At 28.3% G+C, this 19,637-nt stretch overlaps 2 protein-coding genes across 2 annotated transcripts; both read right to left on the reverse strand.

Moving 5' to 3' along the window:
- Positions 1-209: 209 nt before the first annotated feature.
- Positions 210-19,461, reverse strand: LOC145751591 (transmembrane protease serine 9-like). Its single transcript, XM_082567774.1, has 43 exons — positions 19,367-19,461; positions 19,046-19,280; positions 18,223-18,397; positions 17,885-18,016; positions 17,655-17,749; positions 17,294-17,386; positions 17,118-17,223; positions 16,937-17,042; positions 16,731-16,828; positions 16,372-16,467; positions 16,208-16,295; positions 16,033-16,120; positions 15,842-15,952; positions 15,659-15,779; positions 15,347-15,494; positions 15,048-15,238; positions 14,740-14,848; positions 14,061-14,182; positions 13,642-13,737; positions 13,345-13,432; positions 13,155-13,236; positions 12,898-13,008; positions 12,720-12,840; positions 12,417-12,561; positions 11,932-12,122; positions 11,650-11,758; positions 11,337-11,458; positions 11,163-11,258; positions 10,988-11,093; positions 10,852-10,915; positions 10,654-10,767; positions 3,315-3,435; positions 3,011-3,161; positions 2,711-2,901; positions 2,541-2,649; positions 2,258-2,379; positions 1,997-2,092; positions 1,821-1,926; positions 1,672-1,735; positions 1,484-1,591; positions 1,222-1,315; positions 814-952; positions 210-662 (listed from the first exon to the last, which is right to left on the reverse strand). The coding sequence occupies exons 1-43, from the start codon at positions 19,369-19,371 to the stop codon at positions 470-472; spliced, it is 5,058 nt and encodes a 1,685-aa protein (XP_082423900.1). The 5' UTR covers positions 19,372-19,461; the 3' UTR covers positions 210-469.
- LOC145751593 (mannan-binding lectin serine protease 1-like) lies at positions 4,368-9,427 on the reverse strand. The gene is made up of 11 exons (XM_082567776.1): positions 9,290-9,427; positions 8,981-9,215; positions 6,886-7,060; positions 6,387-6,518; positions 6,070-6,164; positions 5,796-5,888; positions 5,398-5,506; positions 5,190-5,295; positions 4,870-4,967; positions 4,606-4,710; positions 4,368-4,483 (listed from the first exon to the last, which is right to left on the reverse strand). The coding sequence occupies exons 1-11, from the start codon at positions 9,292-9,294 to the stop codon at positions 4,467-4,469; spliced, it is 1,170 nt and encodes a 389-aa protein (XP_082423902.1). The 5' UTR covers positions 9,295-9,427; the 3' UTR covers positions 4,368-4,466.
- Positions 19,462-19,637: the final 176 nt, after the last annotated feature.

Below are 19,637 nucleotides of genomic sequence, written 5' to 3' on the forward strand. Positions count from 1 at the left end.
TGAATGTATATTGTTTTTTCGATCTAAAAAAAGTTGCCATTTAAAGATGCTAATAACAACACTCTACCTCTAGTTTAAGTTCACTGTCGATCAAATCACAAAGAAATGAAATCTATGTATGCAGTTTTTGAACTGACAGCATTTTCAGCATAGCTTTTAACGGTTTGATAAAAAATATTATTTAAAAATTTTAAAAAGTTCTTAGCAATTTGCATTTATTTATACAGCGCACAAATTTCGAAAAAGCAAATTTTGCAAAAAAAAATTATTTACACTAACTTGGTGCTTAGCGGCGAAGTATTTATTATTAAGCAAAGGAGCAAACACATATAAACTAAGTGCCAAATGGAGATGCACCAAAGAAAAAATTTTAAATGACTTTTTACTACTTCAAATTTAATCTTTTAAAGTTAACATTGTAATTTAATTTTTCACTTAAATCCTATACAAATAAATATCAAATAGAAATTTAGTTTTGGTTGATGGTATTAGTAATGAAATCAACGTAGCGAGATACATCTGTGTAAATACCAAATGTATCTCTGTTGTGACAATCTGGCAACGAAGTAAATGAAGCAATTCCATTAAGATACCACAAGCGTGAAGAATCTCTAAACATAAGAGGTCCACCCTCGTCCATTGTACAGAAATTTCTGAATACGCTAGAAAATGTTGCACAGAAGTAAATCAAGTGAATTTTAAATACCTTAGAACATTTATTTTAAATCTATAAAATTAACATGCACAATACGTTTTAATATTTATTTTATATATTATATAAATATATTTTTAATATTTATTTTAAAACGTTACTTTGTAAACCCAGCACAAAACATATTAGAAGTAAACGTTATATTTCTTTGAGATAATGATTGAGTGTTAAGATGATTTTGGCAGTTAGGTATCTTGGGAACACGATATAATTGTAATACAGAAGTCTCTTTTTCTGATGCTATAAAGTAAGTAAGTGAAATTTAAAAAACACACTAATGGATATTTATAATTAAGTTGTAAGCAAAGTATTAGATAACATAAAGAGGTAGTTTAAATTACACTTTACATATAAAAAAAATCTGCTTATATTAAAAAGGTTTACTACAAAAGATTACAATTTTTCAAATTTAAAAATTAAAAAAAAAAAAAACGACAAAAAAAAATTAAAAAACCGACAAACTATTTATACGTTATTGTAATTATCTTTGATTTTATATTATAATTTACCAGTTCTTCCCCAGCCAATACCAGCACCATGAAATTCTGATGTGGAGGGAAGAATTTTTTGTTCCTCAGTTAGAGGCAGACACACTGGCCGTACCTAAAAACAACAATAGTGATAAAAAAATTATTATTATATAAATAGAATGTCCAGCGCAAAAAATAAATTAATAAGATTTTGGAGTGACATGTTATCAGAAAAAAAAACATTAATTTTGCAGTAAAAATTTATAATTTTGATTAGTGCTTAAAAAATAATTAAAAAAACCATGTCTCCCAATGATGCGGAACGGTCTAACTTTAGTACAGCAATGTCGTTGTCATACTCATTTTCGTTGTATTCAGAAGGAACTACCAGTTTAATAACGTCAAATTCCTTTTAAATATTAAAATATAAATTTGTACAAAATACAAATAGTCATTTAGTGTTTTAAAAAAAAATAAAAAAAAGTTTACCTGAGAATTTCTTTCTGATCTGTCAATTACCCCCAAAAAGACTATGTATCGATTAAATAGAACCCTGCAAGCACGGATTAATAAATAAGCATATTACTAAATACTAAAATTTTACAGTTAAACCCTTCTTAATATTTAAATATTAAAACCTGGTGTTTGCAAGAGATGTACATCTTGCTGAAGAAACGACGTATTGAGGGTGAATTAGTGAACCTCCGCAAAAAGAAGGGGACCTTAAACGAAGGCCATTTCCACCTTGGCACAAAAACATCAATATAAAAAATTTTACATCAAGGTAACAGTAGGCCTACATTACAATATTTACCTGTATCAATAAAAGCCATCCAAGGCCATTCATTAGCAAACGAATCTCTTGCTCCAACAGCTCGTTTTCCAACTCTTGAATTTTTTTGACCACATGCTAAAAAATGTGTTTCAAGTTATTCTTATATAACTCGCTAATAAATACTAGATTAACCAATAATACAAAATTGCAAACAGAAAAAAAAACGCTAAACCCTAGTTAACCATATAATAAACAAGTAAATAAAATATTTTACATTTGACACATATACATGATACTTACATAATGTACATGAAGGCAAGTCTTCGGAATTGGTTATTCTTGCATCGCGATTAATATTAGCTCTCCATGTTCTATCTTCACCACAAACCCACTCGTAAAATTTGTTTTCATTAAGTTCAAACCTATAGAAAGAACAAATATGTATTGAAAAAAAAGTTAGTGATGATAATGTCTACCAACATATGTACTTCACAAAAATTATCAAATCTTTATTTTTTTGATATAATAAACTTAATTGTTTACTAATATTTTTGCACATATCAGAATTAGTACATGCACTTACGGTTCTGGACAGGTTATTGTGATAGTTGAGCCCATACTAAAACCACTAATTTTAGCTATACTGTTTGAAACATTTAGCAATTGATGTGGGTAGGAGCAGGTAAGAATTGCTAAAAAACAACAAGCATTAATTAACTAACCAAGTAAGTCTGATACAATTAATATACTTACAGTCTGTCGCAGCGTTAATAAAATCAATGTAATTGGAAACATTTGTGTAAACTCCAAATCCATCAACATTAGTGCACGTTGTTCCTTGAGAACCAAAAGAGACAATCCCGTTAAGAAAAGATCTATTTGTGTCGTCTTCCCACATTAAAGGTCCTCCAGAATCCCCGTTGCATGAATCCTTTGTTAAATTTCTAGAATACAATACGTTTTAAAAGTATTTTTTTTCAAATATTAGTAATAACATTTCAATTAAAGTGGATTTAGAAAAAAAAAACTTTTTAAACATATTTGTTTACTTACAAATATCCCGCACAAAACATATTTTTCGAGACGCCAAGTTCAGGGGAATCAGGATTTTGTTTTCGGAATTCCTTAACGCATTTATTCCTTTCAATTAAAGGTAAACTGACCATTTTTAAAACATCACTAAGCAGCAAATCATTACTGTCAGCTGAAGATAAAAATTGTAAATTTGCAAGATTTTGGTTAATAACAAAAATAAACTTAGCATTTATTTAAAAATATTTTTTTAAATTTATGAGAGCGAACACAACGACCAAAAACTAATTTATATATTATACAGCTGTAGTTATACAAAACCTACTTGTCCTCCCCCATCCTATTACGACACCATTATATCTTGGACCAGATCTTTCATAGCCCTTTGTTCCTTGAAGAGGAAGTTTTTTTTCATCCGGAGTAATTGGGAGACATATTGGTCTTACCTTAAAAGACATTTCTCGAAATTTTGTTAATGTTCTCTTATTTCTGGTATTTAACAAACGTCTAAAATTATTTAAAATAATTAAAATTTTACATAAAAAAAACGATGACAAAAATTCAATTTTTCTAACTTTTCGTTATTGCAGTTTTACGCTACTTGTATTTACTTACGTTTCTTGCAATATTCACTTTTTTATGTAGTTTGTATATAACAATGTCGTGGTTAAATTTAAGATCTTGTTGAAAATTTGGATGAATAATAGCATTAATCACTGTAAATCTCTACAAAACAATTATAAATTAAACTTAAAACAAATTGTAACGTTTTCTATGTTTGCTTCCTTTTTGCCATTTCCTAATCTTAGACTGATTAACAAGCACAGGGTTTGGCATACAACAGATTTAGTTACAAGGCAATTGTCATACAACACAAAAACCTAACTCAACCGTTTAGAGGTTGCATAGAACGCAACTCAAAAAAGTAACACAACATTCAAATCAGTTAATTTAATCCAAAAACATTAACAAGCCTTATCAGTATATGTCAAGATAGATAATAATTTAAATAAGGCAATGCATTTGGTGCATAATATTTAAAGCTAACTGTGATATTTACGCTATATGTTATAAAATTAAATTGTATTAGTTTTGTAATTAAATGTGCTTTTTACAAAAAAACTAATAAGCCAAAGCTACATAAGAAGAAATATAAAACAAAATTAAATTGTTACTTGTAAATTAGGGTTGTTTCTATTTCTTTCTTCGCTTCTATGAATAACTCCCAAAAATATTTCGATTTCTTCCAAAGGAGCTCCATTTCTGCACACAATTCATAACATGACACGATAAATTTAACAAAATTAAATTTGTTTATTGGTAATGAGATTTTAAAATTTAAGAAAAAAGTTTTCTTTACCCAATATGACAATGCGCAGCAGATGCTACATATTGTTCTTTTATTAAAGATCCACCACATACGATCGATGATTCCAAGCCACGCGGCACTATATATTATAATTCTAATTACCTTATTTCAATAAACGAGTAGTACTAAAAAAAAATCAAGCATGTATAAGTTTGATTTTCACATATAGTATCGTATAGTCTTAATGACAACTTTATTTAACAGTATAATATATTCCTGCTAAACAGAGATAGATTAATAATCTTACTTGTATTCCCATAGGCAATAAGGGCTGCCCATGGCCATTCTCCGAGTTCAGAACTCCTTCCGCCAACAATTCGACCAGGATTGTTCGGAATTCTCTTTCCGCAATCTAAGTATTATGAGTTTAATTTTACAAATAGTTATTGTTTTTTAAGAGGATTAAATTTTAAGATAAAACGTACAAAAACAGTAAATCACTAACAATATACTTCTAGCTAAATTTTGTTTTTTTTTTAAATCGATTTAGTAAGCGATATCATTGTGATACCTAATACACAGTGAGGTGGGGTAGATTTTGATCCAACAGGCACCCATGTCTGATCTTTTGTACATTCCCACGTGAAACTTCCAGAATCTTTAGTAAACCTAAATATAATTATAATTTAAAAGTCGAAGCTTATTTAAATACATGAAGAATATTACAGTAATGTTCTGTTAAAAAGATAGTTAATTTGATTTCGATGGAATAATTTGCTTCTGATAAGATGCAAGAGTTATTTTACAGTTTGCTTATTATAGTGATAGACATTTGAGCTAAAGTCTTGTAAACTACACACAAAAAGAATGAGATTACTAAAAAAACGTTACCATTGTTTGCATTCAAAGGTGATAATAGATCCAACAGATGTTAGCAAATTACTTGAATCTTGAATGTTTGAATCATCTGTTATCAACGTGGTAAGCGGTGGACATACTAAAAATTAGGTTTTTTTAAAAATCATTTTTTACCTTAATTTTATTGACTAGTAGCCTATGTCACAACATTGTTTTAAAATCAAATTTTTATTATTGGTACCTTTTTCTGGAAGAACGAGTCCCTCTCTATCAATATCTTCACTACAATTTGCTTGTGGGCCTTCGTTATAACAAAGTGTGTAGCTTGAATTGACTAAATTTCCCTCCAGCTAAAGAAATAATTAAACATATATATTTGTGTTTTAAAATAATTATAATTGCATATTTACTAGTAATATTTACTGTTTGTGCTTAATATTAATCGCCACAAAGATTAAGACACTAGATCAAACAGAAGAACTTAATTTAATTATTGTCATGATTTGACAACTTTGAATGAAACGTTTCACAAATCATCTTTAATTTGACATATTTGCTTATAGAATTAAAAGCATTTCATCAACTGATACAAGCAATATAATGTAACGTTTATCTTAAATATAATTTAACATAAATTACTGTTAGCCAGCCGTACTCTTCGTTTGACTCGCATCCTTCTTCTATTGAGAAATCACTTTCAAATTCAAACTCAATTGTTTGGCCAGGTTTCACCTTCATAAAAATAAAAAATAAATTACTGTTTGATCCCTACTATAACTAACAACAATTGTACATCATAAAACAGTAAAAAATATTAAAATTTTGGTATAATTTATTCTTAAGGTAATTATATTTATTTTTATAGTTCAAACAATGTTAGGCTAATGTAGGCATGTTTTAAAATGCTACCAACCACTATAGTTTCTTCGCATATTTCGTCCATTTTAACTGGCAGTGATTGAGGAAATTCCCCAGTTTCGTCACTAAAAGTTCTCCCATCTTCATGCTCTAGAAATTAGGAAAGTTTATTTTAAAAATTTTAAAAGTTGCATAAATTAAAAAATGTATCATCTAAGCTAGTAGGCATATAGTGGCCTAAATCTAACAGAATAAATGTTAGCTGGTCTATCGTATTGCAAACTAACTGGAAAGAATAAAACAAAATTGTGTACTTAACAAGTTTAATGACCGAATAAGGAAATAAATGTGTAAAGAATGTGATATACAAACCACAAGTATGTTTGTCTGCTGTTAATCTGAATCCTTCTAGACAAGAACAATAATAAGATCCCGGAGTGTTGTGACAATACTGGTTACATATTAAACCACCTGATGTCGCCATTGTTTTACATTCATTGACATCTTAAAATTGTAAATGTTAATTATATTAAAAATTAAATATAATACTAGCATGATTAAAATAATTACACCATAGACATTTATAACTAGACCTATACTAAAATTATTGCTTAAAAATAAGGTTAGATTGTTTGCTAGTTTTATATGTGTGTTAGATTACTACATTTTTGGTAAAAAAGCATTTAAATTAAACTTATAACAAAACTATCAATGTAGCTTTGATTGGTTAAGATTTTGTTGATTACGATTATAATCTAGTTAGCAAAAAATCATTAAAAGACAAATTTATTAGTTCCTTAGATTAAATAAACAAAAATAACTAAAGTTATCACGTTAAGTTGTTTTTTATAAAAGCATAAAAATGAATAACCTTCTTCAGAATAATGCGCTTCAAATCCGATATTGTTTCGGTTATCCACATTTCCTGCTACGAAACGAATAAATAAAAACCCAGACTCGAATTCTTTGTTAGTCTTGGGTTGTCCTGGACAAGTTGGTTCCTTTTCGAGCGTTGACAAATTTCCACACAAAGGTTCGTTATCGATCTGTTCGTAAATACAAAATATAAAATTTAAATATCAGAATTATGGATTTTTGTTTGAAAGTTGTTCAAAACTATTGATTTCAATATTTAAAAAGAAATTTATATATATACAAACATAAGTTTTTTTTTTAATTAAAACTTTTGTTAAATTTGTAGTTTTATAACATAAAACTTCTAATTTTTATTATGTAATTACCTTGAACATTTTTTAAATCAAAAAATAAATCTTGTTTTATGCCCGAAGCATTGCAACTTCGTTTTGAATATTTATTAATAAATTCTAGACTTTTGACTTATTAAAGCCTGTGTTAAAAATTTTTAGCCTAAGGGTAGTTACATATGTTTAAAAATTAGTTGTTTTTTTAAATACTATTTAGAAATACATTAAATAACTTAACATGCATGTTAAACAATATAAAAATTTCGTTGAATCATTTACTATAAAATTTGTAGGCCTAATCATTATTTGTTTGAATGCGTTTTTAGAAAAACATTTGATTTAAAAAGCATATAGCCTAAGGTAATATTTAAATTGCATTAATATTCATGCTTTACAATATGGGTATACTTAAAGGGGAACTTAACAGAAAAATAAGGCCAGCTGATATGTTTTTTTAAACTGTACTGAGTTTAAAACTTTTATTAAAAATATTTTCGGGTTTATAATAAGCCTGATTCGATGTTTTAAACTTCGTCGACAAACCCTTTATGACGTCACCGAGTTGTACGCGAATTTATAGCTATACGTTATGATGCATAAGCTGTTTCAAAGTCGTACAAGTTTAATATAAAAGTAAAACTATTATAAAAAACGTTTATAAGCTCCCCCAAGAATAGTTATACATTGCACTAGTGTTTTTAGATTGCACAAGTGTTTTTAGATTGCACAAGTGTTTTTTAAGCAAAAATAAAGTTTTTACGTATGTTGCAAGAGTTAACATTTAACTGTTTTAGATTAAAAAAATAGACTTATCGCCATGCCAAACTAACACAACTTATCATGTAGCATTAAAAAAATTATGTTAGTAAAACAACGCTATAATATGTGGTAATTTCCATTCTGTAACTAAACGCTAAAAAATTGGTATTATTGTTTAAAAGGCAAAAAAATGAAGTCGCAAGAATGCAAATGCCTTTTATTAAAAATTTAAACCTTTAGAATAATTGTTATAAGATTTTTAATATATTCTGTAAACCATAAATATGCCCATAACTGAAAACCAAAATAATGTTAAAGACTTAAATTGCTCCTGATGCACAATTACAATCCTTTGCATTTAAACCGGTTTATGAGGCTGAACTTACTTATAACAGTGATGGAAGTAGTGTTGTTTTACAAGAAACTGAGCATCTGTTCGTGTAAAATTTAAAAACACTCTGACAACTGAAAAAAAGAGTTTAAGTTGCAACGAAATTTTAAGTTTTAAACATGTTTCATCATAGTTCACACATACAAACACACATTGGCATATACTAATTCCTTTAACAGCTAAACGCAGATCTCACACAGTCTGCGTTCAGCAGTCTGGCAATAGAACAAGTTTGTAATTGGCATAAAAACTTTTTTGCTGCATCTAAGCGAATAAAAACACTAGTGCAATGTAGAACTATCCTTTAGGAAGCTTATAAACGTTTTTATAATAGTTTAACTTTTTAAGAAAACTCGTACGACTATAAAACAGCATATGACCGCATCACAGCGTATAGCTAACAAATTCGCGTACAACTCGGTGACGTCATAAAAGGTTTGCCGTCGAAGTTCAAAACATCGAATTAGGCTTATTGCAGACAGAGAAATATTTTTGATTAGAGTTTTAAACTCAGTACAGTTTAAAAAACATATTAGCTCGCCTTATTTTTCTGTTGAGTTTCCCTTTAACCTGCGTTCACAAGGCATATAATGTTAATATGCAGAGCTTACCAGAACGAAATCGGATCGGCAGCCCGGTGACTCGAACAAGTCAAACGACGTAAAATATACTTTATATGCATATCCTTCCCTTGCATGTGCAAACCAAACCATAGATCCTGGTATATAAGGGTTTGGATAACCTGGACTATTAAAAGAACCAAATTTTCCAGTTAGCGCTACTGGTGACTGGCCTATTGTAAACTTAAAGCAGGACGCCAGTACAATCAAGCAGACTTGAACTAATCTGTATAAATTTAAAGCTTTATTGTTGGCATGTTATATAACATTGTTAATTAACATTAACACTATTAAACTTACCTCATTTTTAAAGCTATAGCAGTTGTTAATCATACACAAACGCCACTACGAACTTTCTTAGTAACACAACCAATATATAAAAATAAGGCTACGCTTAAACTGATGGCGCTTTAACTAAAATACTTGCTATCGATAATAGCTTGGAGCAATGTTTTTTTTTCAAGAAAAGCATTCATTTAAACCAACGTTTGTTAGGTACTTGCATTTTTTTAGCTGATTTAATGAATTAAGAATACTGTTTTAAAGCGTTTGTTTTATTCAAGCCTTTCTAAGGTAATTGAATTTGAGAGAAAATGTATTCAATTTTAAGTATGTTTCAACATGAAATTTCAACTTTAAAAATACTTCAACATATTTCTTATCATTATAAATAAAAAAATTTTAAATGTTAACTTGAAACATTACTCAGATATGAACAACTAAGAAGAAATTTAATTTTGGTTGATGGTATTAGTTATGAAATCAACGTATCGAGATACATCTGTGTAAATACCAAATGTTAATCTGTTGTGACAATCTGGCAACGAAGTAAATGAAGCAATTCCATTAAGATACCACAGTCGTGAAGGATCTCTAAACATGAGAGGACCACCCTCGTCCATTGTACAGAAATTTCTAAATGAGCTAGAAACAACAGAAAAAAAAAGTTAATTTTAAATAGGTATACCTTAAACTTTAAGTTTGCAGCTAACAAATAATTAATTTCCATAATTAAATAACCGATTTGTTTTTAACGTTATACCTTGTTAGCCCAGCACAAAACATATTAGAAGTAAACTTAATATTTCTTTGAGATAGCGATCGAGAGTTAAGACGATTTCGGCAGTTAGGTATTTTAGGAACACGATATAATTGTAATACTGAAGCCTCGTTATTCGTTTCTATAAAATACAATTAATTAAAAAGAAAATAACACACTAAAGCAAATATAAAATAAAACAAAACGTACTGTTTAAGACACTACACACACGAAAAAAAGTTATAATTAAAAAAGTTTACTATAAAATAGATAGAAGTTTTAATTTAAATGCAAAAAAATAAAAGAGAAAACAACAAACGAATTCTACGTTCTCATAATAATCTTTTATGTTATATTAGAATTTACCCGTTCTTCCCCAACCAATACCAGCGCCATAAACGCTTGATGTAGAAGGAAGCATTTTTTCTTCCCGGGTTAAGGGCAAACAAATTGGCCGTACCTAAAACAACAGAGGTGATAAAAATACAATAACAAAAGTCAAATGCTTAACAAAAATATTATCAAGAATTTAGAGTAACTTTATCAGTTTAGAGTTATTAGAAAAGAAGTAGTTAATATTACCATGTATACTTAATAATTTAGGGCTTAAAAAAATTATAAAAACCATGACTCCTAATGTTGCGGAATGATCTAGTTTTAGTACAGCAATGTCGTTGTCATATTCATCTTCACTAGCATTATATCCAGAAGGAACCAATCGCTTGATGATATCAAAATCCTTTGAAAATTAAAAAAAATATTAGGTAGCCTACAACAAGTTCATTAATTATTTGATCGAATTTAAATTGCAGAATAAGTTTACCTGATAATCTTCCTCCCCTCTGTCAATTACTCCCAAAAAAACTGTATATCGGGTATACAAAACTCTACAAAATTAGATTAAACAAAACATATTAGGTAATTACTCCAGGTAAACATTTTTAAATTTTAGATCAAACCCGGTGATTGCAAGAGATGTACATCTTGCTGAAGAAACGACGTACTGGGGGTGAATTAGTGAACCTCCACAAAAAGAAGAAGACCTTAAACCGAAACCACTTCCACCTTAACACAAAAACACCAATTTAAAAGAATGAAACTAACATCAAACCTCTTGTACATAACTATACTTACTTGTATCAATAAAAGCCATCCAAGGCCATTCATTAGCAAACGAATCTCTTCCCCCAACAGCTCGTTTTCCAACTCTTGAATTTTTTTGACCACATTCTAAAAAAATAATTTTAATCAGTTAAATATCTTATCGAGCTACTTTGTTTATTTTTCATTAATTCAAACATTACTTACGTAGTGTACATGTAGGTAAGACTTCGGGATTGGTTATTCTTGCATCGCTATTAACGCTAGCTCTCCATATTCTATTTTCACCACAAATCCACTCATAAAATTTATTTTCATCTTCCATATACCTTTTAAAATAAAATACATATTTAAATAAATCTCAGTCTATACACAATACAAAAAAAAGCTTTACAAATACGCTAATACAAATGACAGAACTTAAAAAAAACGATAATGATTGTATTGCTAATCAGATAATTAGCATAACAACAAAATAATTATATTATTATTACTACATAGTTATATTACGCATACTTACAATTCAGAACACGTTATTGTAATAGTTGAGCCTATACTAAAACCACCAATTTCGGCTTCACTGTTTGGGACACTAAATAACTGATGTGGATAAGGGCAGGTGAGAATTGCTAAATTTAAAAACAAACATTGATAAATTGTTATTGAATTTCCATTTTCAAATAATATTAAAGTAACTTTTATAATACATAGTTTGTTAGTTCTTAGTATATAATCAAAACATGTTACGCATAACAATAATAATTTTAAGCACAATACACTCAATAATTTTAAGTATACTTACAGTCTGTCACAGAGTTGATAAAATCAATGTAGTTGGAAACATTTGTGTATACTCCAAATCCATCAACATTAGTGCAAAAACTTCCTTGAGATCCAAAAGACACAATTCCGTTTAGAAAAGATCTTTTTGTGTCGTCTTCCCACATCAGAGGTCCTCCGGAATCTCCGTTGCAAGAATCCCTGATTAATTTGCTTAAACACATTTTATTAATTAATTCATTTTTTACATATGCAGTTGTCCTATAACTTAAACTACAGAACACTTAAACGAGTATTAGATTGTTAAAAAAAACATTTAAAATTATTCAGCCAAATTAAAACAACTATCACTACATTTTAGGTCAGTTTAGCTAGTAATTAGAACATTAGAAGTTTAATTTATTTAGAGCTTTAAGATAAGTACTAGTCATAACTAATTACGAATCTATTACACATGTTAAGTTGACTGCAAATTTATTTAACTTGCATGAATTCAGTTTTACTTACAGAAATCCTGCACAAAACATATTTTTTGTGATGCTGAAGCTGGGATCAGAATTTTTTCTTTTTAATTCTGCAATGCATTGATTTCTCTCAATTAGGGGTAAACTGACCATGTTTAAAGTGTCGCTGAATGAATTAATCTCATCAGCTAAATATACATAATACATCAACAAAAGTTAGCTATAAATACCAAAGGCATTTTTGCACCAGTACCCTTGTATTTTTATTTCTATGCCAAAATTTATTAATGTGTCTTGTGAACAAATATAAGTTTGTGCATAATTTGCTAAATAAAACACAATTTACATGTTTTTCCCCATCCTATAACAACACCATCTTGACTTGGACCAGATCTTTCATAACCTCTTGTTCCTTGGAGCGGAAGTTTTTGTTCCTCTGGAGTTATTGGAAGACATATGGGTCTCACCTAAACAATTTAAAAGTTTAATTTGTGCTGTGGCTTTGGGTTACTGCATTTACTTACGTTTCTTCCAATATTCACTTTTGTATTTAACTTGTATATTACTATGTCGTTGTTAAATTGAAGATCTTTGTTATAATGAGGATGTATGGTAGCACTTATTACAGTAAAATTCTACACAACAATTATAAGTTAATTATAACAAAGTAAATCGTTTAAATATTAATTTTTACTTTATTTTAATAAAAAAATAATCAATTAAAAGTATCATAGCATAGTTAAATAAAAAAAACTAAATATTAAAACAAAAAGGCATTTACTTGTAAATTAGGGTTGTTTTCATTTCTTTCTTTGCTTCTATGAATAACTCCCAAAAATATTTCAATTTTTGAAATATTAATTCTAAACACAAATAATAAACTGTTCAAAGCAACATAAATATTTATAACAGATTTTTTTTGCAAAGTTGTTTTACGAAGTTAGAAGTTTACATAATTTTTTTTTGTTTACCCAAACTGACAGTGTGCAGCAGATACAACATATTGTTCTTTGATTAGAGATCCGCCGCAAAAAAACTGTGTATTTAAGCCAAGCGAATCTGTATTTAATATATATATTTAAATAATAGGTTCTTTTCAATTTTTTTTTATTACGTAGCTCTTCCTTCTTATAGATGCACTGATGCACAAAATTTTTTTTATTACGTTAAACAAAATTTCTTAAACTAGGCCTAAAACAAAAAAAACAATTTAGAACAAAATAAAATTTCAAAAATGTAATGACAAAACTTCCATTTAATGTAATTACCATATGCAATAAGTGCAGCCCATGGCCACTCTCCAAGTTCAGAATTCCTTCCGCCAACAATTCGACCAGGGTTATTTGTAATTCTCATACCACATTCTACCAAGTAGCAAAAGTTTTTAAACAAATACTTTAATTTAATTTTCAGAAAGTAATAAATTTAAAATAAACTTTTGTTATTTAATAAGTTTTTAACATTGGCAATTTAAAAAAATTAGAATTTTAGAGAATCGCAAAAATGTACACATGATAATATTGAAAGTTGGGAATAATTTACAAAATCTAGCATTCATTAAAATCCCTTATGATCGGTTTACTAGTAAATCAAAAGTAAGTAGTGTGCTAACCTTATCATAGTACTTAATAAAAAATATTAATTTAATGCTTATATGGGCTTTTAATAAATACATGCAACTGCTTACGTAGTGTACATGTAGGTAAGTCTTCGCGATTGGATATTCTTGCTTCGCGATTAATACTTGCTCTCCATATTCTATCTTCACCACAAACCCACTCGTAAAACTTTTTCTCGTCTTCCATATATCTTTTTAATAATATTTAATTAAAAGCTATTTGACTTGCATTTACAATTCTAATAAAAATTAATTTACTTAATAAATTTTTGATCACTTTATTTTTCAAATGTTATAAAGAGGAATTTAAACTAATATAAAAAGTTTTTGTCATTTTATAATTTAAAAATATATTGTTTACGATTTCATAAAGTTATTGCAAACTTTATTAAAAAAATCGCCCTTTCAAAACATGTCGATGAAAAACTTGCTATGATTTATTTTTGTTATGATTTAAAAAATACATTAATTTGTTTACTAACGACATAATTAAATTTAAATCTGTTTTTTAGACTTGAAACACAATATAATTACCTTTTCTAAGATTATACAATAATATACTTATTGTTAAAACAATTAATATTTAGATTTCAGATATTTTTTGTATATTTTAGATGTTAAGTTTAAACATATTCAATTAAAGATAAGGCAAATAAAAGCACTCGTCACCTAGCACATGTTACAACTATGTATGTTTTACAAATAACATTGTATTACCAATTTATCATGTCGCACTTAAGATACTTACGGTTCAGGACAGGTGATACGAATAGTTGAGCCTATACTAAAACCATCGACCTTAGTTTTACTATTTGGTACGCTCAGTAATTGGCGTGGATTCGGGCAGCCTTGATTAGCTTAAAATTAAAAACAAGCATTATTAAATTCACTTTAAACTTTTAAATTGCTTGATTTTTATTGCGTGTAAATTATCACATAGAAAACTTATTACTTTTTAAAATATTACGTTGTCATATATAACCGAAATATAGTTATGCATCAAAAGTGATTTAATAAACAATTTATTTACTAAAATATCTCTGTAGTTATACTTACAATCTGTTACAGATTTAATAAAATCAATGTAATTGGAAACGTTTGTGTATACTCCAAATCCATCAACGTTAGTGCATATTCTTCCTTGAGATCCAAAAGACACAATTCCGTTAAGAAAAGATCTATTTGTGTCGTCTTCCCACATTAAAGGTCCTCCGGAATCTCCGTTGCAAGAATCTCTGGTTAAATTTCTAGACGGCAAGACAAATTATACAAAAAACATAAAAATTTGTATTTTAAAACATATTGCACAATTTTTTTTTTAACTTAATTAAATTTAAATGCAAATTTTTACTTACAAAAATCCTGCACAAAACATATTTTCCGTGATGCGAAGGTTGGGAAAATTAGGATTTTGTCTTTGTAATACTCTAATGCACCGATTTCTTCCAATAAGAGGTAAACTGACCATGTTTAAAGTGTCACTGATTGAATTAGACACATCAGCTTTATAATCAGTTGGATAATATTTAGATTAATATAAATTAGTATTTACCATATTGATGGAAAAATATATTTAACAACAAAGATATTACACCAATTAGTTTATTTTCAATAAAATTTACAAACAAATATTGTTCCAAATTTATTGTTTGTAAAACAAAACTTACATGTTCTCCCCCATCCTATCACAACACCATCTTGCCTTTTACCAAATCGTTCATAACCCATTGTTCCTTGAAGAGGAAGTTTTTGTTCTTCCGGAGTTGTTGGAAGACATATGGGTCTCACCTAAGAATCAAATTGTTAAATAAATACTTCTCTATTGCTTTAGGTAACTTGTATTTACTTACATTTCTTGCAATATTCACTTTCGTACGTAGTTTGTATATCACTATGTCGTTGTTAAATAGACTACCTTGATCGTAATTTGGATGTAAAGTAGCACTTTCCACTCTAAATCTCTACACAAATTGAATATAATCAAATTTCACGTGAATACAATCTTATATTAACACCATAAAAAAACATCTACAACAGCTACTTGTAAATCAGGATTGTTCCTATTTCTTTCTTCACTTCTGTGTACAACACCCAAAAATATTTCGATTTCTTTTAAAAAACTTTCCCTTCTAAACGCAAATCATGAAATTTTTAACATATATATACATTTTTTTATATAAAAATTTGTTCATAGTTCACATATAACTTTTGCTTACCCATCTTGGCAATGAGCAGCAGATACTACATATTGTTCTTTTATTAAAGATCCTCCGCAGAAATTATGTGTGTTTAAGCCAGCTGTGTCTATTTTGATTAAACATAAACATTTTTTTTAAAACTAAACGTTGTTTGTATTATAAAGAGAAAAATAAAACAAAACCGTAAGCAATAAGGGCCGCCCATGGCCACTCTCCAAGTTCGGAATTTACTCCGCCAACAATTCGTCCAGAATGATGTCGAATTCTCTGTCCGCAATCTATTAAGCAAGTGTCGAGTAAAATTTAAACATTTTGTAAACAACTTTTAAGCAGGTTAACATTTTATATGTTCAATGAAAGATTTACGAAACAAGTTTTACTGGGTTGTATTTTTTGCTCAATGAAGATTAACGAAACAAGTTTTACTGGGTTGTATTTTTTGCTATTTATACAATTATGTAACTCGTAATATTAAAAAAAGATATTGTTAAAATACCAAAAATCTGTTTAGAATATACACTAAACAATTCTAACACAATACCAAGTATACAGTGAGGCGGCCCAAATACATAGCCAATAGGCATCCATGTCTTATCTTCTGCACATTCCCACGTAAAAGTTCCGAATTCACTTCTATGCCTAAAAATATTTATTGCACATTTATATATATTTTTGCTGTATAGGGTAGGCCATACTGACCGTTTTGTATTAGTTGCCAATATTTACATGCTGAAAAAAAAAACTTACCATTGTTTGCATTCAAAACTTATAACAGATCCAACAGATGTTGGCAGATCTCGCGGATTTTGAATATTTGAATTTTCTTCTAGCAATGTAGTAAGGGGAGGACATCCTAAAGAAAATGCACAACCATTTTTTCACACCATTACTTTTATTTTTCCAAAACTTAATCTATTTTAAATAATACCTTTGTCTGAGTCAACTTGTTTTCTTTCATTCTCTTTACTACAATTTGCTTGTGGGCCTTCCGTATAACAAAACGAGTAGCTTGAATTTACCAAAATTCCCTCAATCTAAAAAAATACTTTTTTAGTTTTTGATTAATTTAAAATTTTCATATTATACAAAAAAATAATAAATTACTTTTAGCCAGTTGTAATTTCCTTCTGACTCGCATCCTTCTTCATCAAAAAAATCACTTAAAAATTCGAACTCAATTGTTTGTCCAGGGGGAACCTTTATATAACAACAAAAACTAGTTATTATTATTTAAAAATACAAACATTTAAAAAAGTACAAAGTAAAAAAGTATTAAACAGTTTATCAAATGTGTATATAAAATCAGGCCAATCAAAATATAAATATTTCACATCCAAAATCATTAATATATTAAGTATTTAGATTTTACCTATAAAAATTTATAAATATTTTTCACATGTTTGTTAGCATTTTTATGACAAATGATAAAATATAATTGGAGAGATATCATTTTTAAAATACAAACCACTATAACTTCTTCGCATATTTCCTCCCCTTTAATTGGTACTAATTGAGAAAATTCGCCCGATTGGTCAATAAAAACTTGTCCATTTTTATGTTCTAGAAACATAAGATAAATCATATTAAAAACACAAACATATTTGATGTTATGATACTTCCCAAAAATATTACTGTTAAAGCACAATGTAGTCGTTTAACAATTAGCAAAACTTGCACACAAAATTTTGTACAAACCACAAGTATGTTGATCCGTCCTTAATCTAAATCCTTCAACACAAGAACAAAAATAAGATCCTGGAGTGTTGTGACATCTTTGGTTACATGTCAACAAATTCGATTCTGGCCTTGCTTTACATTCATTTATATCTAAATGTTTAAATATAGTTTAATTTGTGCCTATTAAAAAATAATGGCTGAATAACTACAATATGGCCATATTCCACCAAGATATAAAAATGAAATGTTTTCTAGAATTCTAATTTTTTTTAGTAAAAAATGGTGTTCGTGCCATAGGTCAAACATTTAGATGTTAACATTTTCCTTTTTTTAATAAACATATTCAAAAGACTAACCTTCTTCAGAATAATTTGCTTCGAATCCAACATTGTTTCGATTTTCAAGATTTCCTGCCACAAAACTAATTACTAAATTTTCAGATTCAAATTTCTTGTAGGTCCTAGGTTGTCCAGGACAAGTTGGTTCATTTTCAACCGTTGACAAATTTCCACAAAAACGTTCATTATCGATCTGTTAATTAACACATGAAACGTTTTTTTAAGTAGACTAAAACCAATGTAATGGCGCGCCTTAATTTGTTTAACAATCCAACTGAAATAAACGCACGCCGATTTGTTAAAGAATTTCGCCTTGAATAAAGCGCAAATTACGTATTTTTTTATTGGTTGAGGCGATGTACTGGTGTTTTATTGCATTTCACTAGCCTTTGAGCGGCTAATTTACTGACGTATTACCAAGAAAAAAAACAAAACATGGAATTACTTAAATAGATATGTAACATACTTAATACTTAAAATAGATACGTAATATAATGATCTTGTGTCGATAATATTGGTTTTTGCAATCTGTTATTAAAAAATAGATGCAATTTTTAGTTTTTAAAAAACAACAATATTTAAAAACAAATTAACTTTTGATTCATTCATTAAACATTTTTTGAGTCATAGTGGTTCTTAATAAAGTTTTTAGCCTTAGGATAATACTAACAAAATAATTTAAAATATAGATTTTAATTAAAGTTTTTAAATTATTTTAAATTTTTAGAAAAATCTATTCTTAAATCAGTTTTAACATTGTTTGTTTTAGCTATAAAATTAATCAAAGGTTTACTACGAAGCTCACAACAAAAGTTTTGTATTATAAGCATTTAAATCTAACCTCAACGTAATCAAGGCGGCAGTCCGGAGATTCAAACAAGTCAAACGTTGTAAAATATACTTTATATGTATATCCTCTTTTTGCTTGTGCAAACCAAACCATAGATCCTGGTGTATAAGCGTTTGGATAACCTGGACTATTAAAAGAACCAAATTTCCCAGTCAGCGGTATTGGTAGTTGACCTGAGGTAAACTCCAAGACGATAGCAAGTACAATCGAGCAAATTTGAACAAATCTAAATTAATAATACTTAATTGTAAACAGGTTTAATCATGATTTAGTTGTAAACTTTTATTACCAACCTAAACCAAACAAACTCACCTCATATTTAAGACACACTGCTTGTTAATATAAAACGTTACCAACCTTCGTGGCAGCACAACCAATATATAAATTAAGATTTAGCGTAAACTGATGCGTAATTATTTAAAGACTTGTTTACGATAATAGCTTGAAGCAATATTTTTTCTCAACGAAAATAAATTTCTATCTATTACGTGTTTGCATTTTTTGAAGTAAATTGATGATTCAAAAATGATGATTCAATATATTTACTTTATTTTGAACTTGTTTTTAAAAGCTTGAATTGCCT

The sequence above is a fragment of the Corella eumyota genome, chromosome 4 (assembly GCF_963082875.1).
Source record: "Corella eumyota chromosome 4, kaCorEumy4.1, whole genome shotgun sequence".
Classification (NCBI taxonomy): Eukaryota; Metazoa; Chordata; class Ascidiacea; order Phlebobranchia; family Corellidae; genus Corella; species Corella eumyota.

Coding starts and splice junctions, on each gene's coding strand:
- LOC145751593 (XM_082567776.1), bottom strand. Junction 7,061..8,980: donor GCCGATCCGATTTCGTTCTG/GTAAGCTCTGCA, acceptor ATTTACGAACAG/ATCGATAACGAACCTTTGTG. Junction 4,968..5,189: donor ACCTTTGAATGCAAACAATG/GTAACGTTTTTT, acceptor AATTATATTTAG/GTTTACTAAAGATTCTGGAA.
- LOC145751591 (XM_082567774.1), bottom strand. Junction 13,009..13,154: donor AAAACAACCCTAATTTACAA/GTAAATGCCTTT, acceptor ATTGTTGTGTAG/AATTTTACTGTAATAAGTGC. Junction 10,768..10,851: donor GAGGGGAGGAAGATTATCAG/GTAAACTTATTC, acceptor TAATTTTCAAAG/GATTTTGATATCATCAAGCG.